The following is a 27896-nucleotide window of genomic DNA, read 5'->3' as shown; positions in this document are numbered from 1 at the left end:
ATAAGGGCAGCGCTGATTCTGAAAATGTCACTGAGAGATTTCATCGTGACAGTGCTGCTCCCCACAGCATGTCTGTAATGCAGTCGATTCCTTTCTTTTCCCCCCCCCCCTCTTTCAATTCTTAATTTCAAGCACAGAAGAAAAGCAAAATGGGTGAAAACCTATGCATTCCCCTAAGTCATTGCAAACAAAGTACAAGCATGTTCCATAGAAGACCATGATTTATTGGCAGTTATTCTGAAACACAAATGACTGAATATAGTAAAAAGACATTTGTAAAAAAAAAAAAAAAAAAAAATGAAGAAAAAGAGGAAAACAAACAAATCTCATCTTTAAATGCGTCACTTGAATGCATTTATCAAGGGGACACCATGTGCAGGCAGTTCCTGGTGCAACTGACGGAACAACATGGCACATTTATTCCTTTCCTGGGTCTTGCCTAGGGTGTGGAACAGCCGGGCTTGGAAGTAGAGAACATCTCTGAGCTGCTCTTTGCAGTCCACTTTGGCAAAGTAAGTCTTAGCTTCATTTAGATTCAGAATAGCGGATTCCAAAGCTGTGAGAAAGGTGGGACAGTCATACTTAAGAAAATAACACAACAACAACAACTCCGAGCAATGCAGCTCCATTCTAAGGAGCCCAATTATAAATTCCTCAGCTTTTCAAAACAGTTTGTGTCTTAGCAACATGGTCCTTCAGCTAGTGTCTGTTATTCAACCTTTGCTGCAAAATACGGGTGTTGAAGCACGCAGATAAACCGCATAAACAACTTGCCGTTATAAACACCGCATCTGTTGAACAACTAATTCCAAATTAATTCTCCTATCTGATTACCAGGTAATACACTCCCCTATATCGTTTAAACTTCATTAATGGTGATTGTATAGCAGGACTCCAATAAATGCCCTGGTTTGTATCTCTCAACTGAGCGCAGTTTCAGTGGGGAAGAGTTAACTCTTCACATTACCTTCAATCTTCTTCTGTTGAGCGTAGGAAGCTGCAGAAGCCACCTGACACTTGGCCACCAGGAACATGGCACAGCCTTTGTCCAGTACAGCTCCATGGGCCAAGACAGGTTCAATTGCCATATGCAAAATATTCAGGGCTTGTTCAGGAATGCCAAGGATCAGCTGAAAGAGAAACTTTGCTTGTCTAATGCTGGAATCTACTGGTGAGATCATGACCTTCTGCAAAGACCAGAATAAGCCACAAAAGCCACATCTGTTTCCAACACAGCAATGCTACAGACAAGGACGTCATTTTCTTCCCCACAATCTTCTTGTAAATCAAAATTTACTAGGAGACATGAACTACTATCTGGAATGATTAGGCATGGCTCCTCCACTCCAGTCAGTGCTGACAACCAGGTCCCTGCCAGCTCAGAATAAACAGTGTAACTGAACTCCAGTACCAGCATTATTTTTAATTCAGCCACATGCCAAACTGTGCTACTAGAAAGCTGAAAAAACAGCATAAAAATAACAACTGGAGAAATGAAGGCAGGGCCAATTTATGCTTGCCTACTTAAGTATATACAATAGCTACCCATCTTACCGATACACATGGAACTCAACTTTTATTAGCTTCCCCAAAAGATTTTACATTTAGAATGTACTTCATCAGAATCGATAATTTAATTCCGACAAGGTTATGGTTTTAAATCTCACAGGAGTGAAAACTGTACCCAGATCCCCAGCAAAAATGTTGCCACACAGCCCTGTGAAAACACAAATCAAACCTACCTGGGAGAAAGCCAAGTTCAGCACAGTCTCAGAAGCCAAGTACTGTAGACTATATTCTCGAGAGAGGGCCAGAGCCTGCAGTAGAACAGGCAAGGCTATGGTGTGGCATGAGGACCTCCAGTAGAGCTCTGCTATTGACAGCAGCACGCTAATCAACAGAGAAGGAGAGAACTATAAACTGTTTTCTTTTGATGAAACACGGCCACTTGTTTCCCAATTACTCCATCCGTAACAGTATTGATTTTATTATGAATTACATTACTGTACATACAATAAACTTAAATTGCACCCTTAAGAGGAAATCCCACCTCCTTACAAAGATGAAATAACATTAACTACTCTGAAGGTTGGCACAAAGGCACAGTTACATTCATGTTTCTTCTTATTATTCATTTTGCAAACATTCAATACCTTTTAGGTTACATATACATATATAACGTGGTGCTAGGTTTCAATTCCGTGATATTTTGAGGATTCCTCCATACCATGTTTAACAAATGAAATAATTATTTCACAATCTCCAAATCATTTTAGGTAACCTGAGGACTGGTGAAGTCCGAACACAGACAAATTGAAGTGGCTGATTCTAATCACTGCGAAGTGGCTTTAATACTCTGAAAATTAAGCATTCTTACCTAATCACCATCTCAGTGTTCTTGATTTTCTGGCAGTGGATCAACAGTTTCTGCAAGAGTTTGTGCGCCTCTGACATTTGATTTTGGGCTTTCAATACAATGGCTTTTCTGCCGTGGTAGAAAGAAGACATCACTGATATATAAATATTTTAAACACAAATCTGCTCTTCAGAACACGGTAAAACAGGTCTTTATTTTGTGACCTCTGTTTCTTGTGACAGCAGAACAGCACTCTGACAAAGCATGTTCGTGCTATGCACAGAGGCAGAGGGAAAACCAAGTAGCTCTGATTGCTGGACAACTCACAGCAGAAAGGATCAAACTCACGAAACAGCTTTAGATAGAAAATAGGGATTGCCAAAAACAAAGGCCAAAGAGGCAGCAGAAGTGGGAGGGCATGCAAACTGGAAAGCAGAAGTAATTATTTGTGGATGAAAAACAGGTATGATGTAAGGTAGCTAAAATTGGCATAAGCTAACAAGGACACAGAGTGAGAGGGAAAGAGTGAGAACAAGGAAATAAAAAAACAAATACATAGCTGTAGGGGATGTGTAAAAACACCCCAAACCCATATACTGAGTGCTATATTTAAAGATCAGGGAAGTAACAGACAGTCCAGTTCCAGAAGGACAAGCATCAGGTCCCACAGCTTGAATAGCGATCTTCCGGCTTACTGGCACCGGCTATGTTTTTAGGTGTTTTGCCTCATTGCAAAACAACAAGAAATTGATTTCAACAGCAAACTGTCTTCATGCTCAGCAAATAACAAGTTTTAACCCTATTCTATTTCTAACGTTTCCATTCAGAAACGAGAACAAATTGAGGTGACAGAAAAAAGTATTGTCCCATTTTGCGGATGTGGAAACTAGGACACAGATGAAGACATAACTCAAGCTCTGACTGTATCAGAGTTGAGATTTGGCCTTAGGTCCCTTAGATCTGTCTTTTTATAAAATTTTGCATAGTGCTCAGGTTTGACTACAGCTACCATGGCAAATTTTGAAGAAATATTTTGTGTTCTCAGGCCAGATCTACACCGCTAAAACAACAAGAAATCCACCGGTGCTATTCCTGTTCTTAGAACGTCCAGAGAAACAACTAGAAATGATGATTACAGGATATACTGTAATGGAATAAGCACTACACATTAGACAACACGACTGTAATTAACTCTGGAAAGGGAAGAACACAAACACACGTGATTGCCAGCAACCATTTTGCTATGTTTTTCATTATCTTCATGGGATACACCTGCAAACATATGCGGATTCACGATTTCTTACCTGTATACTCCTTCAATGCTACTAAGTGCTGTAATTCCTGCTACAAGAGAATCTGCTATATGGTATCTGCCATCATTCATGGCTCTTTCAAACTGTATTTTTTGATCAAACAGCATCCAAAGCTAAACAAAGAACATCCAGGAACATGTTTTAGAAGTTGCACCTGCTCACTGTCTAACCCCAAGTTAGAACTTAATTTTTATTTCCCCCGTGGATATTTATGTCTAGACACAACTAACTCGACTGTCCAATTACTGTATTTTTTAAATTACAGTCCTCAACAGAAATGCTTAGGCCTGGAGTAGTGTTTCAATGGCACAGTTCACCTATGTGACCATATTTTAAGTTAAAAAAAAGCTTTAGAACCATTACTATTACTTTAAAATAGTAGACTTGTTCTATAACAAAAAGAGAAGGACCAAGCTAAATTTAATAGAATCTTAAACACTTTAAAATAAACAGTGCCTTTTAGACTGACATATTAACGTTTCCCAGTGTTGCACAAAAACAGCCTCTTCTCAGTTATTTCTGAAGTGTAATATATCAAAATAATTACCACTAATTAAACAGTACTTTGAAGCTCCACATTGACGCAGACCATTTGATTCCTGTGTGTGCTCACGAAGCAGATGTATATTCCTCTGTTACTTACAGTTCTATTTAATCAGCCTTTTCTTAGGAGGCAATTAAAACAAAGGCTTCTTCTTCATGCTTTTACAGCAGAGTTTATGCTATGTGGCTTTGGGAGGGGTCATGAGCCAAATGAGATCAGCAAACATATAACCCAAAGCATCCAGAGTAAAGAGGGTATGAATTCAGGTCCTATTGTGTAACAGTTATGCAAGTTACAGGCTAAATCGCATATATTCTACCTGTGCATGCTGGCTATTGGGAGGGAATCTCTCCTTTAGATGTTTCAGTATTTCAGAAGCAGCTGCAAAGTATCCCTGTAACACAAAAACAGCACTCTGATAAACAGACCAGGGCAAGCACCACTCCCCTTGATTTCGACCCAACCTTCATGGCAAGAACTCGCCAGGTAAAAGCCCTTTATTTTCTTTGTTCCTAATACAGACATTAAAGGCAGAAGAAAACATGATTCAAGTCTCGCACTCTCTGTCAACACCACCCACACATCCTCTCAACCAAATGACTTTTTGTGCGACTAGCCATAAAACTCACCTGCTCTGCATGCAGCTCAGCCAGGTGACACAATACTACAGCAAAGGACTCCGTGTTATTCTGCTGAACGCCCACATTCACAGCCTCCAGACTGTTCATGCTCAGCAATGTTTGGGCTTGTTGAAGTGCCATCGTGCTTGAGCAAGAGAAACATCTTTTAGCTTTCAAGCAACAACCAACCACCATTTTTTAATCTAGAGTCTTGTTATGACTGTGGTCTACAGACTGATTTTCAGGGTAAGCCAGTGGCCTGGGGGAGAATGCAAACTTGTAAAACAACTGCTACCCAGGAACTCTAGACTATGCAAGCACATCCAGCGCTACAAACCAAAAGCTGCACGTGGTCCAAGCACAGTGATGCTGAAAACGGGGACACGGCAATGACTTATGCACTATTTGCCACTACTAAATGCAAACTCAATCTCTTCTCCAGTATGATTTTTGAATGAACACAAGGAAATGGAAATAATTGAACCCAGCCTATACCAAATCACTATCTGATTGCTTTATTTTAGTGCACTGGAGAGACACAGTCACTTGTTACATCTATATAAATAACTCAGAATGCATTATGTGCTACCAAGTACAGTGAGCTCACCCAAGAGTTGAAAAGAAATGAAATACCTGCGGCCATATAGTCTCCAAATGGCAGTCTTCTGTGCTATACTAATATCAATAAGCTCTGACAAGCTGTGTTTCCAGTGCAACAGATCAGAATCTTTTAAGGCATCCATTAGTTTGTTGGCAGCCTTTCCTGCAAAAGCTCTTCGCTGAACCAAGGATTGTATTCCCAGGGAAGCAAGGTACTGGGAAGAGGGGGAAAAAAAACAACATAAAAGAAAGTCATTGAAAGATGATAGATGATAGCTACGCACTACACCTGTGAACTATACCAGAGCAAGAGTTATAAATTAAGAAAAAAATCCCAAAGAAAAAGATGTGATGTTATTCAGTACAGACAAAGAACACTGCTCCAGGCATTTCTTTAAATACACACTTACACACACCCACACATACATGAATGCCAGTTTGATAGATGTGAAAGGTAATTTCCACTCCTCCACACAGGAGTCTTAAAGAGGATGACTGGACTTGTACCTGGATTTCTCCAGTGATGAAACAGCTGTGAAAACAGAGAGCCTTTCCTCCCCTTCCCCACCAAATAGCCATGTCTGCTTTCATTTCCCAACATCAGCAGTTTAGTTCCTTTTAGAACAATTCAAAGAGGTTGCAGATCTTGGGGAAAACAGCAATTAGTACAGGGCATAAAACCATCTAAGGGGAGAGCTACCATACAAGATTTCACAGCTGGGACAGAGCCATACAAGTAAATGCATTCAAAGCCCTGTCAGAGGCATCAGCACTGAGTTTCAGGGAAGGCTGAGGCATAAGAACCTCCCTTGAGCACCAGCAGATTGCATTATGGACCTAAATGGTGCATAGGGCCAGGCTAGTGGCCACAGTTCTCCTGCCTGAAAAACAAACAAGGCAGAAGGAAAAACAGTATGCCTTGTGATAATGCACTCACAGTAAAGCAACTAAATTCTGGTTGTTAATATAAAGAGTCAAAATAATAGAAACAGGTAGATTTTGGAGTATAAAATAGGTTGGTTTAAATTCAATTACATATTTTGTATTAATAATTTTGACCACCCCGAAAAAAACAAACAAGCAAAAAACCTACCATGCACACACCCCTTCACTCCCGTATGAAGGTTTTAGAATACAGTTAAGGATAAATGAAACAGACTTACAGGCAAACCAAAGTGTAAAGATTTGTTTACTGAGTGCTCCAGCAGAACACAGCTATCAAATATCTTCTGTTCCAAGATGTATAACCAGCTCTAGTAAGGGAAAAAGTTAAAATGTCACTGCAAATAGCTGATTGCTACAGCATTTTACAGCATTGCACGGAATGCATGAAAACTCTGGAATCACCAAAATATATCAAAAGTCTAGCTTGGCTGGGCACGGGCCTGACAATACTGGAGTCAATACCGGAGGTTTCAGAGTAATGCACAGAAACCCATTATACAGTCAACTGTGGAATGCAGCACCTCCAGAGTCTGGTTGCAGAGATTCTCTCTCATTACAGTCCTGATGTTCATTACAGAAAAAAATAGCGAGAAAATTAAGTCTTCCCTTCCTCCTTTTTGTTTGCTGAAAAGGAGGATAACTCTGTGAAAATCCAGAAGACAGTAAGAAGAAAGTTTATGAAATACTTCAGCTCTTTAAAGCAAATCAGACTAAACTTTGAGCTTAGTACTGAGTAACTCTGGGATCACAACTCCTGTTTAAGGAAGTAAACCCGAGTCACAACAAAACTGTCCTGTGATCTCCCTACTCTCCAGTGTTTGTTGCTCCTGGTGACCCATCTGCTAAAAACATCACCCCACTGCGGGACAGTCACCTTCAAATTATTGATCCGCTTGACAAAATGTTACTGTAAGAGTAGTTCTGCAACAGTTCAAAGGCTGAGGTAACAGACAAAGGTGACTTAACCTCTGTTTCAACATGGCTATCTTACCAGGCAGTGCTGCAAGCAAACATGATCGTTAGACTCCTGTGCAATTCGGATGGCTTCCTGAAGCGCAAGTTCAGCTTGTTGACTATCAGCAAACAAAAAAGAACATATTAGGATCACCACCGTGCTTAAAATACAGCATTACAACACCACAGAGGAATACTGATCTAAATTATGCATATCGCACTCAGAAGAAAACTGATTTAAAAGACTGAACAGCAAAGCCTAGCGGTCCAGCAACATATTCTAGACCCAAGGCTAATGAGCACGATGGCATCTGCAAGCCACTACAAGAATGCAACTGTAACCCCTGAGCAGGCTTTCAAACCTGTGTACATGCCAAAGTGCCAAATTAGTGTTTGAACAGGGGCAACATTAAGTATCTCCCTATATAGAAATAATGGTCATTAATTTTTCTTATCTCCTTTCCATCTCCAGTCCTTTTACAGGATCCATCCAAGAAGCAGCCAATAAATGAAAACTGTACATGGAGATAGGTGAGCCAGCTTTATCAATAAAATAACGCCCACCGCTACGGCTTTTTAAAAATATGCATCTCCTAAATGGCTTTTTCTTTAATTATTCTTCTTCCAGATGATCAGCTCTATATTGATTTGAATATAACAGAAGAACAACTGTACTTTCTTGGGAATATAGTTGGAAATAAGCACTTATGTCCACTGACCTTTCTGAGGTCATGGAAATGTAGCAATGGAGAACTTAAATCCCTAGGAAATGGTCACAAACGGATGCAGACAAATGTCAGCTCTCACCGTGCTGTAAATGGCCCGGTTATTATGGAAACCAAATAAATGTCAAAATAAAAACAAACCAAAACAGATCAGGATTACAAGAAAATTCCAAGCCAACTATAGCTGCTATCAAATTAGACAAGTCCCTTCTCTCAAACAGATTTTCAAAATGAACTGAAGGCCTATCCATCAGTACTTATGGGATGCAGTGAGATGAATTTTAAGTGTGCAGTACAACATTTTGACTTACTAATGGCCAAAGCGGCAGTGCAGCGCAGCTAGATTCAGAGCAGCGTATCTCAGACTCCGACCATAACCTTCATCCCCGTTGCTTTTGCTTTCTGCTCCAGTGAGAATTAAACGGTCAAAATAATGAAGAAGGCTGTGCGTTGAACTGAAGACATCTTGCACTCTGAGACTGTTTAAGTAGCTTAAATAATGCTAAAAATTGAAACAAAATCAGTTTTAACTATATGGAGCTATTAAAACAAAGTTTTTGTTTATACTTACCATGTGTTGTCTTACTGTCCAGCAAGTACAACCATGAAGTGATAGATATGGCCAGGAAAAGTGCTGACCAGAAGTCACAATGACACTGATAAAATGAAATGTGCAGAACTTCTCTAATTCTTGAATAGAGCTGGTCATTCTCCTAACAGGATCTTCCAAGATCAGGCCATGAGAATTATTCCACCCAGCCCAAGACATCTGCATAGGCAGAATGCCTGTATTTATGTGCTGAGTGGGAATGGAGGCACAACTCCTACTGTGTCTGCACTCAGGAAGGTACTCAGAAGCATGAACACGGCTTCCAAATGTTGTGCAGAAAGAAAGGCACCCGCTCAAGAGTAAGTTCTCTAGGAACAAGGCAAATGCTTGCAGTGCAGGTCTGGAACCAACTCTCAACATGAGCTGTCTGTTGCTTTCACTGTAAATTGCAGCTAAGCTCCAGAAGTGAAGTGAACATCAAAAATCAAAATCAGCAGGTATTCCACCCAATGCTAGTTTTTAATCTATACGAGTGTGAGGCCTGACATTTTTGAGGAAAAAAGTTTTAGATTTAGTTCAATAAGAATGCACTGACACAGACCCACCAAAATTAAGAGGATTATTTCTATGCATAAAGCCAGACATGTTGTTAAGTACTTAGCTTAATTGAGGTTTCGGTACCTTCAGGAGTTTCGGTCTGAATTACTAAACATTTACATGGAACTTGCTCACATTTTCATCATCTGCTTATGTTTCAATATAGAATAAAATACTCCCAAATAATCCCATCCTAGAGATATGAAGAAATCCCTTTAAAACCATTTCAGATGAAGAAAAAGACACTTACTGCTTCAGCAAAGTCTGGATTAAATTTTAACAAGTTGTTCAATTCCTTTTGTAACGATGCTGGAGTAAGAGCCTTTGTTTCATCGTTCTTTAGTAAAGAAGCCTGGAAAAAAATGAAACCAATGCTAAGTAACTCCAAGTGGAGCATTAGGAATACATTTTGGTACATGATTGTCATTTTCTCTGTCATCTCCAGAGAAAGCGTTAAAGAAGATTTCAGAACAGCTCTATTATGACACTGAAACATCCGTGGCAGTTTTATTCTATCCTATATTACAGCATTCACTTTCCAGAGATCAGAGAGACTGAGTAAAATAAAAGCTTATTCAAATGACTGTTCAAAGGTACTTAAAGAATTTTAAGTTTCCTTTTTAAGAACTAGTACAGCAGATTGCTCACTGGAATTACACGCTTCTTTCACGAACAAAAAACAATCAGGAAACCAAACTAAGCAAAAGTGAATCCATATTTTGCTTTAGGAAGTAGATCAATTGATAAGCAAAATTAATAATCTATTTACAGGAATAAGCATTAGTGAATAATAAAAGGACTTCACATTTCAGAACCATCCTAAGCATCTGATTCCTCCACAATATTCTAATTAGGAGAGAAAAGGTTTGTTATACACACAGGTAAAAAAAAATCTGTAAATCATAACTGTCTTGTCTTCTCAATTAATCTCACTTCTAACTGCTCCTGGATGAGGGGCTCTCCATTCCACATGCACGTGTGTATAAGGCAGCTAGAGTGCCAGCAACTGGAGCTGGATTGCAGGACTCTGCGTGCCTGTGCCAGAACTAGACACAGGGCAATCCAGGTGACAGTTACTTGATAAACTGAGTTTTGAAGCTCAACTACTGGCAGAATTGAGAGAGCAAGGGTGCAAAAGTATGCACACATTTCCCCTAACAGACCTTCACCCTGAGCAGCCAGAGGGAACTGGGGTAGCAGGTAACATTCAGCCTTGCCACTGGTTGCACCAGGGGGCGTGGAGCTGCAGAACCTTGCTGCGGTCAGGCTGCTAGATGCAACAACCCTTAAAAGTAAAGGTCCTAGCGGGATTGAGAAGTCACTTTGAGCTTTTTAAATGCGTACGAAACAGTACATATTATGTTATTTTATTAGCAAATGATTATAAGCACCCAGCGCATTTACTAACAATGGTGCCCATGTGTATTTTTGCTCCTTTTTGTATTTACCAGCTGAAATAACCAACAACATTGCACATTTAGCAGACAGCACATCTGAAGCAAGCAGTCAGAACAGAAGTGACCTTCTCAGAATCAAATATCATCATCTGGTGTACATGCTTAGATGAAACAATTCTAACCCCAAGTGCTCATACTGAGCAACTACATTTGAGATAATTAACAAACCTTTAACAGATATTAAAAAAAACATCATTTTGACACTGTGGATAAAACTGAAGGTGAAGATCATCTTACAGATCATTTACTCAACTTCATTCAGAACTAACATACCTGCTGAGAAAGAAAATACTCTGCTTGTTTCTGGGAAAGAGGCCCACTGCAAGATATCTCTTCTTCCCTGCTAAAAAGCACTCTGGTTAGAAACAATGGCAATGAAATAGAGAAAATACTTTTTATCAGACACTCCACACTTTCGCTTTATGAATTTTTATGAGATAGTAGAGCTCAACAGCACAAAAGGAAAATAAAAGGAGAAAAAATAATACAGAATAAAATCCACCACATCAAACTTAACAATCCAAGTGATTTTACACTGTTTAGTTGCAATCTTCAGCCTGCACAGACTGTGGTCAGTATGAATGTTACCCCAAATACACATGTATTTAAAAACAAACAAACAAACAAAAACAACAACAGCAGATACAAGATTTGTGGTGATATACTTAAATGTCTGGTTCCTTTTTTTTTTTTCCTTCTTCCTTTTTTTCTAAAGATATTCACAAAGAAATGAACTGGCACTTTCACCACATACATCACTCCAGAAAACAGCTGCTCTGCAAAGCAGCCCAAAGTTCATTCCATGGAAAGACAACAGCTACAGCACAAAGCAAGACTCCAAAATTGTTAACTGACTCAAGCTACAGCAGAGCATGCCCAAGCATGAGCTTATATGAAGACAATTTTTAAAGCACACTTTAAGTAAATGGATACACAAAATACTTTGAGGATTATTCTTACAGTGTAACATTTTAGCGAGTGGAATGCCTCCCATACATCTTTTTATTTAAATAAATGTCATTATTTTTATTTGGAGAAAAGCAAAAAGAGAAACCAAAATATTAAGCTTATTTTTTTTTCCTCAAAGAGGAATCTTTCCTTGCTGGAAGCAGCAGTGCTCTTTCCAACAGCTTTAGCACATCACACCCTAGCATAACCAGGTAAGAATCATTCAGCAGCGGGCTGTACAGAAGGAAAATGGGCAGCATCTGGCCTTTAGGCTGCAATTCCCTGTGTGAGCGTGAGAATGGGGCACCGCCATCTTCTGAGAGCAAGCACAACTGCTGCCATTTACAAATGATACCACAGGGTGGCACCACGGAAACGGGGAGGCCACCCAACTCGGCCAGAGTGCACTAGGCTCCAGGAGAGAAAAAAAAAAAAAAAACAACACACAGCTGGTTATCTCCTCTTCACATGCCTTAATCAGTAATATAAAGACAGAACTTTCTGAATACAAAGGTGACATCACTTCCCCTTTCTTCCCCTCCTCCTCAAGCAAATCGGTATTTTAAACATAATATTTAACATTTAACATGCAGTATTTTAACATTATCTGTGCAGAAAACAGTAAGCAGCTGCTACAGGAAAGAAACCAGATTCAGTGTGTATTGCTGAACTACAATAACCATTTAAAGTTGAGTAACCGCAAACCAACAACATCAGCACAAGCTCTGTGATCTGTACACAGGCCTAAAAAAAAAAAAAAAAAATCAACAAGATCAGATTACTATGATAATCACTTCTTTAGCAAAAATACTGTTCATGAATTTTTAAGCCAATATTCTTAAGTTTTGGCCTTGACCTAAACTTTATGCATTAGACAAATCGGCGACATCCTGCTCTAAGTTGGATATGAGCGAATACGAGTTTATGGTACACTACATCTCAATACTGCAGCTGAAGTTCCTATAATTTGTCCACTTGCACTAAAATTAAATTATCCCAGATTGTAATGTGGCATTTGTGATAGGACAGGCACAGATGAGCGTCCATGGACTTCGCGAAGTTTAACAGGAGTAGAAGCTTGACCTGGACAAAGGTTCAGCTTACACTGATGTGTACAGAAGCAATCTGAAATGCAACTAATTTGCTGACAGAAGTGGAAAAGACTTAACGTATTAATATATCACCTTAGAGGTGCATCAAGTTCTTCTTTCTCCATTTTCCCCTCCTGTTCTTCTGTATTCGTCAGCTCCATATCATTCTCATCAATTCCACTTTTTTTCTCATCATTTTGAAAATACTGCTGAAGTGCAGTGTAAAGTTTATAGACCTGACTAAAAGAAAGTTTATTGTATGCCAAGATCATATGGCGCAGAAACAGGCCTGCAAAGGAAAACATCTGTGTTATGACACCTTTAGGTAAGGTTTCCGATTCAGAGGAGACTACAAATCAGTGTAATAACCTTAAATTGCACTATTTAATTTAGCTTAAGTGTCTCATCTCAGCCTACCAATTGATAAAATTCAGGTCTGCTCAGTATAAATCTCTAATTAATTCAGTGGCAAAGCTCACAGATTATCTGATCGCAGAACAATTAACAGCAGCAAGAACTGCAGATTGTGGAAAATTATTGGTTACAAAGTTGTATCTTGAGTGAATTCCTTCAATAACAGCTATCATATCAACTAAAGCGTACAGGCAATAGCTAGTTACCTACTACACTTGTTTTATGAACTTCTGGCTCTGTCCCAGAAAATGAATCTGAAAGGTCATCAAAAAATTGTTCCATATCTTTCAGTTCTCCTTCTGCCATAAGTTTCAACCTAAAAAGGGGAAAAAAATAGGATTTAAACATTATACATCAAATAATATTCCTCTATTTCAGGTATAGATGAATAAGCACTGACAGATCCAAAAGGCAGATAGTTCATTATGTCCAGAAGGTTTTTACATAATGAATAAAATCAAAACACATTAAATTTTAATAAGAATCTAATTAATGATCAGGTTTTTTTAAACTGCTATTGTAATAAAGAGAACAAACAGAAGGAATTTTTACTCTAACAAAAATTAGGAATCAAAAAAAATACTGATTTTAAAGCTGTCATTTTCTGAATTAGCTAATGTTGAAACAAGTGGTTTCTATCATAGACACTTAATTAAACTAGATTTCCTCAATGCTTGATTTGTGTGCCTTTCAGAACTTGTTTGTGACAACTAGGAAAGCTGCAGAAGCATGTTTGCGCTCTGGACAAACGGCCCTTTCAACTGGGCACGTAAACATGGGCAGAGAGGTTATCAAGAGACAGTGGGGCTGATGTGAGAGTGTAGGAACGCCCCAGCTGCAGCACCACTTAGCATCTGTGCTGGGCAGCTCCCTGCCTGCCAGGGCCTGGCACCCACCTGATGTGCACGGAGCTGGCCAGGTGTGGGCACGACTCCTCGATGGCCTTGCGCAGCCGTGACAGCGGCATGTCGGGACCCTGGAGAGGACAGTGACACAGAATCACTAGGGTTGGAAAAGGCCTTCAAGATCATCTGGTCCAACCTTCCCCCTACCACCAATGTCAACCACTAAACCATGTCCCTAAGCACCACGTCCAACCTCTCCTCAAGCACCCCCAGAGATGGTGATGCCACCACCTCCCTGGGTAACCCATCCCAACACCTGCCTGCTCTTTCTGAGAAAAAACGTCTCCTAATTTCCAACCTGAACCTCCCCTGACACAACTTGAGGCCATCCCTTCTAGTCCTACCACAGTTACCTGTGAGAAGAGGCTGACCCCCAGCTCTCCACAGTTTCCTTTCAGGCAGTTGCACAGAGCAATGAGGTCTCTCCCGATCCTCCTCTTCCCAGACCAAACCCCCCCAGTTCCCTCAGCCGCTCCTCACAGGACTTGTGTCCCAGGCCCTTCACCAGCCTCAGAGCCCTTCTGCAGACACACTCCTGGGCCTCGATGTCCTTCTGGTAGTGAGGTGCCCAAAAGTGAACAGGCCATGGTGCCAGGGAGCAGCCCCCTTCCCCTTCCTTTTCCCTTCCCCTTCCACTTCTCTTTTCCTTTTCCTTTCCCTTCCCCTTTCCTTTTCTCTTTTCTCTTTTCCCTTCCCTTCCCCTCCAGCCCGGCCCGGCCCCGACCTGCAGCAGGGGCAGCAGCAGCCTGTTGAGGCGCCGCCTCTCCAGCAGGCCGAGCTGCGAGCCGGAGCGGCCCAGCTCGCTGAGGAGCACGAGCAGCGCCATCTTGTAGGGGGTGACCCAGTCCTTGATGCCGAAGACGTTGGCGTGCACCACGCCGTTCGTCATCATGGGGTTGAAGTAGAGGCTCTCGTGCACGCTCGCCATGGCGGCGCCCGGCCGCCATCACCCGCCGCCCCGTCGTCAAGGCAACCGCCCGCGCCCGCCCAGCCAATCGCCGCCGCCGCCGCCGTCACGTGGGAGGGGCCTCGGCCAATCGGGAGCGGGGGTTGTGCACCGTTACCAAGGGGCCGGCCGGAGGATGGGGCCGCGGGGAGACGTTCCGGGAGGGGGGGGGGCGGTGCTTTTTGGTTCCTCCCTGAGGTGTCGTGCTTCCAACAAAACACCCGTTTTTTAAAACAGCTCCATTTCTGGTGAGAGAACCCCAAACCGCTGTTATTAGACATCTGCGTGTCCCCAGGGATCTCAGTTGACTTGCTCTGGATTCATGCCTGCGGGCTGTGAGAGGAGGAGGAGGCAAATCAAGCCAGGAGTAATTTCCGAGGATTCGTTTCCATTTAAGAAACTTGGTGTTGTGGTTAGTTGCTGCTGGCATGACCCTAGATCTCAAGGAACTAATGCTCATTAGTTATAATATCTGAATATAAAGAGCTTCTGTTATAATATCTGAATGTGAAGAGCAGGAAGTAGCGACAGCTGTGAGGTTATACGAGTTAATTTACTGGTATTTCCTGAAAACAAAGCATGACAGCTTGGGCGGAAACGCTGAAATAGCAACATGGGCTGCCAGGGAGCAGTGGGAGAAGAGAGACCCAACGCTGCGGTCAGCGTTTGCAGAAGTTGGCATAAAAAGGAAGTGACACGCATCTGGCCCAAATCCTGACGTTTCTGTGTAACTCTCCAAAGTCAACATGCAAATGAAAGTGATAAACCTTCAGCGTGTTGTACAGTATATTGTGTAAAGTTTAAAATATGTTTTTAAAGTATATTTAAATTAACCCGCAATACCCAATAACCAGCCCTGTAAATAGACAGCAAGAGATTATGTTGGTCATATTAAGTTAAAGATTAAGTTACACAATTGAAAAGTCATCCTTTATCACACCAGAACAAGGCTCAAGCCCCCGTGTAATGTACCTGAAGTTATGAAGCATTAAATAGCTGGCACATAGATTTGGAAACTGTTGTATTTTAGTGCAGCACTAAATCTGCTGAACCAAGACTCTGTAATCTGAAAACCTTCTCAAAAGGTAATCCCGAAGTATTGTGTCTCTGGTGTAAAAAGTGACTACTGTAATGCCTGGTGCTACTATGCGTGGTAACAACCAGTCTGAAATTCCCAGATAAAATCCAGAGATTAACTTTTATTTCAACATTAATGTAAAATTTTGCAAACTGTTACATTAAAAAAAAAAATGATTCCTAGTAAGAATCACTTCCCTACCTCACTCTCTCATGATGTGTAAAACCTTGGGGGATTACAGAGCTGCAGCGAGTCATCATTACTTGTTCTTTCATGACAGAAGTAAATGGGACATCTAGCATTAATGGATTTAAATCTTTTAATGCTTCTTTGGCACAATCCAGAGGCTCAGCAAGGGCAAGATTCTTATTAATAGAACCTCCACAAATGCCACTCGTCAGCCACACAGTAGCAGCTGGGGTTCTGTTCTTAAACTGGTTTTTATGCAGTCAAGTCCCCTGCTTAAAAACAATTCATGTGGTTACAATTTAGACATGATAAACTGATCTCAAATCACATGTTACAAATATGAATCATCAAGATCTGCCCAAGCTAAGGCGGGAGTGGCAACTGCAGCTGTCAGCACAGTCACCAGATCTCAGCTCCGTTAGGCCCACGTTGCTCACTAAAACATCTGTGCTGGGGAGGATTTCTTGTCACAAGTCCTCACCAGAGCTAAAAGAGAAACTCTAGGTTTTGCTCGTTTTTTTCTCATCTGTGGGACAGAGCTGTTATGTCACTTACAGCAACTGCATGAGGAGCTCTCATGTTTTAGTGTGAGATCATTAACAAAATATCTGCGTATACTTCGGTACTGCAGGGATGACTCTCTGAATCAACTGAGTTTAAGTGACATAAAAGTTTATAAAAAACAAGGTGTCTTAAGGTGTCTTAAAGCAATCTCTTTCATGAGAAATGTGGGATATGTGCCACCTCTTGTTCTACCACTGATAGGAGAAAATAAAGCTTTCCAACTGTCTTCTTGAGTACGTTGACTAAAATTGCAGGCTATTGTTGGGAAAAAAAAATATTAGTACAATATCTTTTATTAAAACACGTGTAAAGTTAATAGTCTATCAGAAGCTTCTCGAGAAACATAAATGCTTCCAAGAAGAGACAACCTGAGTTTGAACAAAAGCATGGGAACAGAGCAAATCCAGGAGCTGGCTCCACTCTTGTTGCTGGAGCTGCCAAGACTGTGACATTCTGGTGGCAATAACATACATTTGTTGGACTCAGTTCTTCCATGAGCCCTGCTCCAAAAATAGATCCAGCCTGCACAAATTATTAGAGACTCTACGCAACCTTTTGTATGAGTAAATTGGGTTTGTGGTCAAAATCTATTTTCAGCCACTTTTGTCCATCCCTCCTTTTGGCAGCAGCCTCTTTTGTTCCTGGCTCTGTGTGCTCTTATGTAAAGCTTGCCTCAAGGCTTTTTTTTTTTTTTAAATGAAATCTTTTTGGCTGCAAGCTTTTAGTTATTATACACCGTTCTTTATTTTTATTTTTTGACACACCCCATTCCTAGCACAGATAAAGCAAGAGGTCCTTGGAAGCCAGCCGAAACTGGATTTTTAAATAATAAAATTCCTCAGTTCTCAAAGACTGTGGCGAGGGAGAGAAGCCAGCCTCTTCCTCCGCCCCACGACCACTAAAAGGGCGACCCGAGGCGGCGAAGTCCGTGTGGCACCTGCCAGCCGCCACCTCACGGCCCCGCCGTGCCCGCCCTTTTCCCCGCTGAGGGGCGGCCCCGTTCCCGCCCAACCCCCGCCCCCGCCCAGCCGGCGGCGCTTCCTCTCCTCCGATTGGCTTCTCCCGCTATCTGTCAGGGGAACAGCGGCCAATGGGATGTGGCGCGGCGGTTAGGCCCGCCCTCCGTGAGGCGGCCCGCCGGAGAGCGGCGCAGGGCCGGGGGCGGCGCCCGGCTGAGGCGGCGGCGGCGGCGCGGGGCGGCCATGAAGGTGACGGCGGCGCCTCCGGCCGGGGCGCGGCTCTGTCCGCGCTGGGGGGATGGAGGGAGGGAGAAAGGGGGCGAAGTGGTGTTTGGTTGGGCCGGGACAGGGACCTTGGTGGGCTGGGTGGCGCCTCCCCACTCCCCTCACGCCGCCCGGCCCGCCCCGCCCCGCCCTCAGGGCTCCCGGGGGGATACTGAGGGGATCTGGGCCGGGCCCCGCCTCGCTGAGGGGCCTCCGCTGGCTGAGCAGCCTGGAGAGGGCCTGGGGATGCTGCCTGAGGCCGAGCTCAGGCTCCACATGGCTACTGGTGGGGCTGTGAGGGGCCTGGAGGAGGCTGGAGCGGGTGATAGGGGCTGACGGCGTGACAGGGGGCTCCCCACAGCCGCTTCCTCGCTGTCGTTGTGGTGCCTTTAGGCCAGGGCTGTGGGGTGCCGTTCACAGCACTCCCAGTTCAGTGGGTTTTGAGGGGAGCCTGATAAAGCTCGGCCTGGTCTCAGGTGTTAAACCTAGGAGTTGCATGGATTTATATCCAATATTTTGAAATTAATGACATTTGGGCTTCAACAGAAAGCCTTCCTGTCACCCTGTGCTTGGCGTGCTGGCGCTGACACCGCCTGATACCAAGTCCTGCTGGCACAGATGTGTGAGGAGCAGGCGGGCAGCCTCCCAGCTCCTTGGTGGATGGCAGTGCCTGTCAGGTTACTAAAGGCACTTAAAGTCAAAAAAAAAAAAAGACTGGAGGGATTCAAACACTTTTTTTTTTTTAGCCAAATAGGATGTACGTATAGTATGGAGAGAAAAGATAACTGATGGCAGTGTGAGAAGAGAATAAGGAAGTGGTGGCTGGTGTAGCTGCAAAGGCTCTTGCTGCAGAAATTGGCTAGGTTTTAATTAGTTCTCAAGAGAGGGAGTTTTTAGTTTCAGCGTGTCTCATTTGTGTCTTGTATTGGTGCTTTTCAGCATGCTCTCATTTCTTTTACAGAGTATTATGAAGAGTCTAGACTCTGTAATTGAATTATTGCTTAATGGCATTAGTGCTTAGAAAGAATCCACAGCTGACTTAGGTTAAGGAGAAAATTAACGATGCCGTGTTGCCTCACCTTTCAGCTGCACAAGCGCAGGCTTAAAGAAAATGTAATAAGATTTTTCCGTTTGATACGTACAATCTTCATGTATCAAAAGTGGCTAATGAACTTCCTAAGTAGGTATTTATTTAGTGTGGATGGTGATGTCTGATCAGTTGTTAGAAGCTCATGAATAAAGTTTAAGAAGCAAGTGTGTTAGTGCCTCGTTGTGTGTGCTGCTGCCGGGGCCCTCTGAAGAGGCAGTAGTCCTGTAAGGGAGCGAGTTGAATTCTGACACGCTTCTGGGTCACTGGTTTTTATCTTTGTGCTAATTTGCCTGCAGCTATTTATAAAATATTTTTTAAGCTATGAAGCTAACTCATCAATTTTTAAGGATATGTGAAGAATTAGTCGTGTTTCTGTAACTGACAACTTTCCTTTAAGGTGAGGAAGAACACTTTTCAAAGACCAGCTTTTAGTCTGAGAGGGCTCCAAGTTTTAAGTCCTTAGTTTGAAGAATGCAGTCCTGAGGAGTTATTTAACTCTTGCCTAATAAGCTAGGATAATTATGCATGATTAGTTTTGTATAGGAGTGCACATCGACCTTTCCATTCTTTGTCATTGAGAAGCAGAAGGCAAGTCTTAGCCTGATTGCTTCACAATTGTCACGAAGGTCTGAGCACATGTCAGACGGGGTGAACTCTGCACGCCGCGTGCTGCTGATACCTGTGTCTGGTTTGGGGTCAGGGGTCGTGGGAGTTCACCCTCCTTGGGCTCTGCTCACAGCTGGCTTAGGAAGATTGTCTCCGGGTTGGGAGGGGTTTTTGTCACACCCGGGGTGGCCTTTGCTCTCGAAATACCTGTAACCTTAGACCGGTGAATCCAATCCGTTGTGTATGCATTTGATGTTCTTACTGCTCACAGTGTTACCTGTCATACAGCCTAGAAGCAAAATGATTGACCACGTGGGGTGTTCTGCTCGTATTGCAGTGCTTGTAATGTCAGCTTACAGGAGTAAAAGCAAAGCACGAGGTTTGTGTACATTGGAGAGATACTTTTGATGTTCCATACATAAGGCAGTTACACAACAGTGGTGTAGTACAGCATGTTTAGTCCTATGGCCTTGTGTCTTGTAGTTTCCCACTAAACCAGAGGACTCCTTTCTTGCCTTTAATGCTTAGTCGTTTGGAGAAAGGCGTCCTGGTGTATTGCCAGTTGTTGCGTTAACTTCCCACAAATGTAACAGGACTGTGTTCAGCCAGGGGAACTAAGCACCTGAGTGTAGAAATCAGTGGAGTTACTAGAGGAGCACTGCCATTACTGAGCTGACGTGCGCGTTCTGGTTGGTTTAGCTTTTGCAGCAAGAACTACAAAGCTCAAAACCACTAACTTCATGCCTTTGTGCTTGGGGAGGGAGGGGAAGGGAGTTGCTGTCCTGGAATAAAAAACAGAACAGCTTTTACCAGAATAGTTAAAAATTATGTTTGGAAAGTTGTACCACTCGGCTTCCTTCCAAAAAGAACCCAGCATGCTTCTGGTTGCTTGCTGTTGTTGTTCAGGGGGTTTCAGTGAGCCACATGACCGTAATTAAATGTGTGACCTGAGCAACACGGGTTCCAAATTCTGGCGTAAAGTAGAATGAGCGCTTTGATAGAGAATCTAGTGCTAGAGGCTTCCAAGGAGAAAGGAGTAGCAAAGAGCTCCACAGATCTGCTTACTCTATTTTTCTAGAGTTCAAGATAGTAGAGTCTGATTCAAAACTGAACTGAAGTCATTGTGGAATAAGGTGATTCATAGTTACTTTAATTTTCTTAAATTTTCTATAAGACAACAGAACAGCAAGTCCAGGGAGGGCTGGAAGATATTTCCCTCAGAGAAATTAGAGCAGAACTAGTTTTGCATAAAGCTTGGTTAGTTTGAAGAAGCAGAAATGTTTTCTTAGAGTTTCACTGTGAGTCATATAAGAACTGAATTAGTTCTGGAGAAGATCCCACGGGGGACAGCTCTGCTCTAATTATGATAAACTGTTGTATTGTTGGCTTGTCCTTTCAGGTCACGGCCCTCACCTAAGACTAGCTGTTAGCCTCTTCCTTCTTTGTTCTGCTCTTGCATTACCTCCTCAAATTCCTTACCCTTTTTGTGCAGAACTCTGCTAGAAAAGGAGTTGTGAAAGCCAGCGCGTCTCAGAAGCAAATCTTACCTACTTTGGTTTGCAGCTGGGAAGTAGAGATTACTGGGCTGTGCAGATGTTTGTGCACTGAATTCCTCGTGCTCTGGGAATTCGCACAACATGCTTTTGGGATGATGACAGATGGAGTGGCTCTTCAGTAGCAACTCACACGTGACGTGGGCTTTAAGATATTAATTTTTTTTGCTCTATGGATGTTTGCAGGCGGGAGCTACTTCCATGTGGGCTTCCTGCTGTGGATTGCTGAATGAAGTCATGGGTACTGGAGCTGTCCGTGGCCAACAGTCTGGCTTTGCGGGAGGCGCTGGCCCCTTCAGGTTTGCACCAAATACAGACTTCTCGGCATACCCGTCTCCAGCTGCAGCAGGTGCTAACATAGTTTGCAAAGCCTGTGGACTTTCCTTCTCAGTTTTTAGGAAAAAAGTGAGTATATTTCCTGTTACACAACATTTTTTACTAATATGAACTAATCTGTAGTCATATTGGGATATGAATATATTGGATCTTATTTCCTTAGTTGAGGAAGCCCAAGGCAGATAGCCAGGGAGGGTGAAAGTGCCTTGTTCGGAGGCTACAGGAAATTAATGTCAGACAGGATTAGAAGCTAAGAGGTCTGATGGTCATTAGTCGGGTACATGTTGGATCTGGACTGATCTGAAAATTAGTTGATTCTAACTTGTAAGATATGTGCCTTAATTTCAGAATCCTGAATAGTAAGGCAAATCTGGTTTTGAAGGTAACACCAAACATAAAAGTGGGGAGCTGAGATGAATAAACTGGAGGATGGAAAAGCTAAAAACTCAGTTTAGCGTCACAGCTTCTTCCTGTGAAATCCTGGCATGATTCTCCTTGTTTCCTAAACAGGCTTAGTTCTACTAAATGCTATTGCACTCCAGCGGCCTCTTGCTTCATTTGGAGCCAAGCTGGTGGGTTAGTGAAGTTTCCAGATAAATAAAGCTGAGATTGTTGGTAATACCTTTACCTGTGATGGCCATCCAGCAGCGTTATCTTGTGCACGTAGCGACCTAATTCTCTGCAGCTCATTTGGAGAAACATAAAGCCTCTTCCCTCAGTTTCTATTTAGTTTCCCCTTTCCTCTGTGTCCTGTTTCTCCATGAGCCCCATTGTTTGCATACAAGCACGCTGTGGAAGTAAAGGTTGCGTAGGGTCATTTTCCAGAGCTAATGTTAATTTACAGAAAACTCTGGGGATGAGTTTGTGTTTGTTCACAGTGCATCCACGGTGAACCATGTAAAATTGCAGCTGGAAGTTCAATTGGAGCTTTTGTATGTTGCGGCCAGCCTTTCGAGCACAGTTCTCTGCAGAAATGACATCTGAGTGCTTGCAGACTGTTTACCTACAGCCTGATTTGTCACGTTTAAGACCTACATACAGCTCATTGAATCGAGTGAGGAAGAAGAATGCTCTTTAAAGTTTGGGGATTATACTGGCTTTTAGACTCGTGAAAAGAGCAGTGGTGGTATATTCAAAACTATTTTAACATACCATAACATTGATTAGCTTTCAACTTCATTTATTTTGTAAACTAAAATGTGAATACTTTATTTGGTTATTTATTCATAATGTTTTTACTTACTAAAATCTCAAGTCAGTGTGTGGTAGTGCTACAAAAGCAACAGACCAACTTGGAACACCTGCAGAACTATTTGACAGGGCAATTGCTAGACTTAGATCCTAAAACTGATGTATGTCAAAATTGGTGGAAAGACACATAATAAATAATGGAGTCTGGAAAAAGAAAGAATAGGGTTATAGGCTTGTGTTCTATGAAACAGCTGAATGTTTTTTTTCTTCCTCTTTCTTCTTAGCATGTGTGTTGTGACTGCAAGAAGGATTTTTGCTCGGTTTGTTCAGTCTCGCAAGAGAATCTCAGAAGGTGTTCTACTTGTCACTTGCTGCAAGAAACAGCGTTTCAGCGACCTCAGTTAATGCGACTCAAAGTAAAGGATCTGCGTCAGTACCTTATTCTCAGAAACATACCCACAGATACGTGCAGAGAGAAAGAAGACTTGGTGGATCTTGTGCTGTGCCATCATGGGTTAGGTCCTGGGGAGGATACGGACGCTGGTAGCTTGCGCTCATCACGATCACAGACTTCTGGGTTTTTTACTCATCCATTTTCTATGTCTGTATCGGTGTCTTCTCAAGGAGAACTTGCAAACAGAAGGGGAAGCACAGGAAATGGAACACCTTTACGGGTACAATAACTAGAATGTGTTTTATGTGTGTTTTTTTAATGGATACGCATCATGTTAAAAGAAAACAAAAGACCAACTGGTACAGTTGGGGGTGGCTGGAAAAATGCCTCTTGTGTTTCTGGCCTGAACATGGAAGATTACTAGATCAGATTGCTGGCTTAGATGATAGGGTTGACTTAAATTGGTAATGATTAGTAGCAATTGAACTTCAAAATGTCTTTGTCATCTGTGATTAGTTTGGCAGAAAGGAATATATTTTAGAAGGGATCATGTGTGGTTTTTTTAAATCCTGATTAATTTCATTTTGTACACAGGGACAAACTGAAACATCTTCTATAAATAACGAAGAAGAAGAAAGTGCTGAGGAGCAGGTAAGACAAGAACTATGCAAAGAATACATTTTTGGCCTGTGATACCATAAAGTGTTTAGATCTCTGTCACTGTTCAGTATCATGGTGTAGAGCTAATGTTGGAAGAACTGTCTAGTAATGCATATCTGTAAATACTTGCTCTAAAAAGAATACAACTTCAGTTGAGCTGCTGCAGCTTAATGTAGTTTGTGGTGGTAAGATGGATAAACCTGGTGCTTTGAACTTACCGGGACGTTTAAAAACATGCAGTTGTTGTGTTTCAGACTCCTGGGTTGTCCAGAAAACGAGCAAGGGCATCTTTGTCTGATATTTCAAGTCTGGAAGACATTGAAGGCTTGACTGTTCGGCAGTTGAAGGAAATACTCGCGTGTAACTTTGTCAACTACTCAGGATGCTGTGAGAAATGGGAACTTGTGGAAAAAGTGAGCAGGCTATACAGAGAGAGCGAGGAAAACCACAAGACACGTAGGTTGATATTTAACTCTCTCCTTCCTTTCCTGGGTTCCAGTAGCTGGTTCTGCCAACAGACTTGGTATCTAACCTGGTCTGCCTTTCTGGAACAACTGACAATGTGTCTTCATAGTTCGAGCTGCATCTAGGAGAGCTGAATGCCGTACTAGTGCGTAAAGCTTTTCAGGATTCATGCCTTTTTTTTTTTTAAGACAGCTTTGGAAAATAAGAGAGCTCAGCTTTCACAGGGAAGGTAAAATTGCACAACAGAGAACTAGTTTCTCAGAGAACGTGAAACTTGGCACCTCCGCATCCTTTATTAGGTTTCACAAGGCATTAACAAGAGAGCTTCTCTGTAGCTGTCAACAGACCAAAGTAATTCAGGTCTTTTGCTGTGGTACAGCATTAAAAGCTACAGTGGCAAAAGTCCAAGTTCAAGTGGTTTGGTCTCAATCCATGCTTTGATGATAAGGTGCTCCCGTGGCTGCAGCTCAATGACTGATATTCTAACCTCTGTTCCACTCAACAATTGGAGTCTTTCACTTGCATGATTGTAGTATAGCTACAGTCTGATTTCTGTTAACAAAGTGTGCTCTGAGAAACAACTTCTTGAGACACCACTGGCTTGAAAAATTCCTGCCTGGCTCTTCATTCCTGCATCCACCAGTCAGGTTGTAAGGAAGAGGGGACAGCAGCGAGCAGCTTGCTAGCCTGGGGCTGCTTCACAGCCAGGTGCTGCCAGCTGCTGTGCTGTGGTGGCTGCAGTAGTCAGGTGTGAAATAATCAGCTCATCAGGGTGGAGAAGGATGATTCTGAAAGTGATGGTTGCTCACTTCTTTGGTGGTACTGCTAATGAATGTCAAAGCATGGCTCAAATGAGACCTCAGTCTGGTGATTAAACTAGAATTGAAAACCTGTCTGAAATCAAGTGTTAAACTTCATTTTTTTTCAGTATGGTCTGACAGAACACGGTTACTGAGATGTCTGTTTGCAGTGAAACTTGACAGGCTTTGTTCAATTCTGCCATCTTCACAGCTTACTCATGCTTCTGGTTTCTTGGTTCACTTTATTCTGTATTACTGTGTATAATCACAAGGAAAGTATTCTGCCAAGTGAGGTGAGCTCAGCAATAGAAAAGCAGCATGCTCTGAATTTTAAACACTGTCATTAGATGCTCAGTCGAGAATCAGACGTTCATGTAGAGGTTAAGGAATAGAAATTCTTAGCTCTCAATTAGAACAGTTCTAAGCATGGAGCAGCACAACTTGATGCTAAACTAATGGTGTTTTAGCTGTTGTCTGGGCTAGAACTTAAAAGGATTTTCAGGGCCTGAATATGTGACCTCTCTCTCTGTTGCTTTTCAGAGGGTGAGAAGATGCAGCTGAACGATAATGACGACAACTTGTGCCGGATCTGCATGGATGCAGTGATCGACTGCGTCCTGCTGGAGTGTGGCCACATGGTCACATGCACAAAGTGCGGCAAGAGAATGAGCGAGTGCCCCATCTGCCGACAGTACGTTGTGCGGGCTGTGCATGTGTTCAAATCATAAACGAAGACCAAAAGTGGATGGTATGGTCATCCCACCAGGATTTCTGGGGGGCAGGAGTGCTGACCCTTGGGGCATATGTCAGCTTTTTAGTTCTCAAAATAACCACAACAGTCTGAACATCAGGATACAGAAGTTTATGAACCACTTTTCTACAGCATACTGAGTCATGGTTGGGCAGGACCAGCCGATGCCTGTGTGTACAGTAATAGAGCTGCCTGACTTACCTTCTAAACCCGCAAACTGTCCGAGTCAAACTGTTTACAGCAGTTCTTGCTCTCTTCTGAAGAATACCACCCCTATTTATCGCATTCAGTACTCAGCAAGTGGTTGCAGAAAACACCTTTGCTTGACCAAATTAGTGTTAGGTTGTCTAGCCTGTTAAAAGCAACAACTTTATCAGTTGAATATTCAGCTCTTATGTAATTAAATATAGAATGTAACTGTTCCGGCACTGTTCCTGCAACAGTGGTAACAGTATAAAGACTGTAGAAAGCACTGCCATTAACTGTACCTGCACAGAAGTCCTTAAGCAATCTATTTTCTGGTGATTGCTTCGCTCAGAATGTCTGACATTACCAGCGTATTGTCTTGGCCATTCTTTCTAAGTGTGCAAAAAGCTGTCATTATGTAGGGCTCTATTATGTGGTGTCCAAATACTAAGGGTTTTTTTTCTTTGTTTAGTTTTTAGTTTAGGAATAAAGTATTTTTTTAAAAAGGGGGTAGAGTAAACCATATTCTTGTGGTTCTTAATCCACTCATGCCTATTGTAACTATTAACTTACAGGTGATGATTGTATTTCATGTGCCGACAAGCTGATATTACTGTGAATACTAATCAGGGTCATGAAACTACTTGCTGCTAACATGTGGAATGTACGGTATTACTAACCTTAAACGGGAAGGGTTTTATTAAGGATAGGGGGAAGGAAGCCTGGTGTTTGTTTAAAACCTCACACTCATGGACTTTAACCAAGGCTGCGGCACCAGTAATCACGCTTCCGATCAGCTGCTGCCTGACCTGTGTTGCTGTCAGCCCTTGGCCCGGGTTCTAGCAGGGCTCTGTGCCATCGCAGTGGGGTAAGTGTGCTCTTGGAGCAAACGTTTTAACAGTGCCTGTGGGGTATCTGTGACAGCCTTCTTAGGGAAAATAGCTGCAAAAATCACTAGAATTGTGGGGACGGGATACCTAAGCATGGCCATGCTGGCACTTAACAGAGTAAGTTCATGCTCCAAAAAGCTGAGGAAAGAACCTAAAGCCACAGTTTTGTCTTTAAATTTCCCCCATGCTAACAAAGTAATGGATACGAAGATGTTTTGCCATGGATATAGTATCTGATAATTCTTACCTCTGCTACCTTGCCTGTCATTCTTGCTCTCGTCTTTTACGTGGCTGGCTTGAAAAAGAGAAAGTAGCTCCTCCTTAAATTAAAATATGCAGCTTAAAGACACTGCTGGTTATTTTTCAGAAGGGAGCAAACCTCTCAATGGCTTTATTTTTTAGAAGTAACTTTTTAATGATACTTAATTCCTGGAGTCTCTGTTCAATGGGTAAGCTAATGAAGACAGACTTACTATATATGTTACTTCCATGCTGATCATTAGCCACACAAGTTCAATAAAGATTTGTGATGGGCTTTCTCAGCCTCTGGCTCTTTTCTTAACCAGCTGCAGGAGGTGTTGGAGATTCAGCTTGCGCTTTAACCGTCTTTCACAGGTACGTACTGTGGCAGACACCAGCTTGAAGAAGGTACGTGTATTCTATTTTCCCTCAGTAATAAGGTACTGGAATAGGCCACCATAGAGGCACAGGCCAAAGCCTGGTTGTAATGTGTCAGAAGTCAGGGCTTCCACCAAGGCTGCAAGCAGTTACCTTCTCAGTGTGCAGAACCAGGACCTGGCTGTGTTACGCTATACAAGGCAAACCAACAACCCAGGCAATTTTCTCTGCTCTAAGTCTTGCACAATACAATTACTTTCTCTGGCTCTGCACAACACATGAAAGAGAAGTCAACAAGTCCCATTTCTCAGCAAGAAGTCCCTCTACTTGCTCTCTT

At 42.4% G+C, this 27896-nt stretch overlaps 2 protein-coding genes across 3 annotated transcripts; one reads left to right on the top strand and one right to left on the bottom strand.

Moving 5' to 3' along the window:
* Positions 1-331: 331 nt before the first annotated feature.
* Positions 332-14967, bottom strand: ANAPC5 (anaphase promoting complex subunit 5). Of its 2 annotated transcripts, none has more exons than XM_032199223.1 (17): positions 14744-14967; positions 14011-14090; positions 13321-13430; positions 12794-12989; positions 10935-11004; positions 9455-9556; positions 8369-8559; positions 7370-7451; positions 6597-6686; positions 5467-5648; positions 4843-4978; positions 4533-4607; positions 3661-3782; positions 2378-2485; positions 1743-1890; positions 968-1130; positions 332-556 (listed from the first exon to the last, which is right to left on the bottom strand). In XM_032199223.1, the coding sequence occupies exons 1-17, from the start codon at positions 14945-14947 to the stop codon at positions 342-344; spliced, it is 2274 nt and encodes a 757-aa protein (XP_032055114.1). In that variant the 5' UTR covers positions 14948-14967; the 3' UTR covers positions 332-341. The 2 variants fall into 2 exon arrangements, with proteins under 2 accessions (XP_032055114.1, XP_032055115.1); XM_032199224.1 differs by having other exon boundaries at positions 10935-11001.
* A 3011-nt stretch (positions 14968-17978) lies between these two features.
* Positions 17979-27289, top strand: RNF34 (ring finger protein 34). The gene is made up of 6 exons (XM_032199213.1): positions 17979-18004; positions 21455-21673; positions 23080-23469; positions 23784-23840; positions 24104-24305; positions 25655-27289. Exons 1-6 carry the CDS (start codon positions 17999-18001, stop codon positions 25840-25842), a joined length of 1062 nt encoding a protein of 353 aa, XP_032055104.1. The 5' UTR covers positions 17979-17998; the 3' UTR covers positions 25843-27289.
* The last annotated feature ends 607 nt before the right edge of the window (positions 27290-27896 follow it).

This window comes from Aythya fuligula, chromosome 17, assembly GCF_009819795.1.
Source record: "Aythya fuligula isolate bAytFul2 chromosome 17, bAytFul2.pri, whole genome shotgun sequence".
Taxonomy (NCBI): Eukaryota; Metazoa; Chordata; class Aves; order Anseriformes; family Anatidae; genus Aythya; species Aythya fuligula.
Note: the sequence above shows the minus strand (reverse complement) of the source record. Positions and strands in the feature narration are given on the sequence as shown.

What these genes read in the sequence shown, in the direction of transcription:
- ANAPC5 (XM_032199223.1), bottom strand. Translation starts at nt 14,947, where the DNA reads ATGGCGAGCGTGCACGAGAGCCTCTACTTCAACCCCATGATGACGAAC. An exon ending in TCATAAAACAAGTGTAGTAG is followed by an intron (nt 12,990 to 13,320) that starts GTAACTAGCTAT and finishes TTTCCTTTGCAG; the next exon opens with GCCTGTTTCTGCGCCATATG. An exon ending in AGCATTGAAGGAGTATACAG is followed by an intron (nt 2,486 to 3,660) that starts GTAAGAAATCGT and finishes CTACCACGGCAG; the next exon opens with AAAAGCCATTGTATTGAAAG.
- RNF34 (XM_032199213.1), top strand. An exon ending in TCTCAGTTTTTAGGAAAAAA is followed by an intron (nt 21,674 to 23,079) that starts GTGAGTATATTT and finishes CTTTCTTCTTAG; the next exon opens with CATGTGTGTTGTGACTGCAA. An exon ending in CGAGGAAAACCACAAGACAC is followed by an intron (nt 24,306 to 25,654) that starts GTAGGTTGATAT and finishes GTTGCTTTTCAG; the next exon opens with AGGGTGAGAAGATGCAGCTG.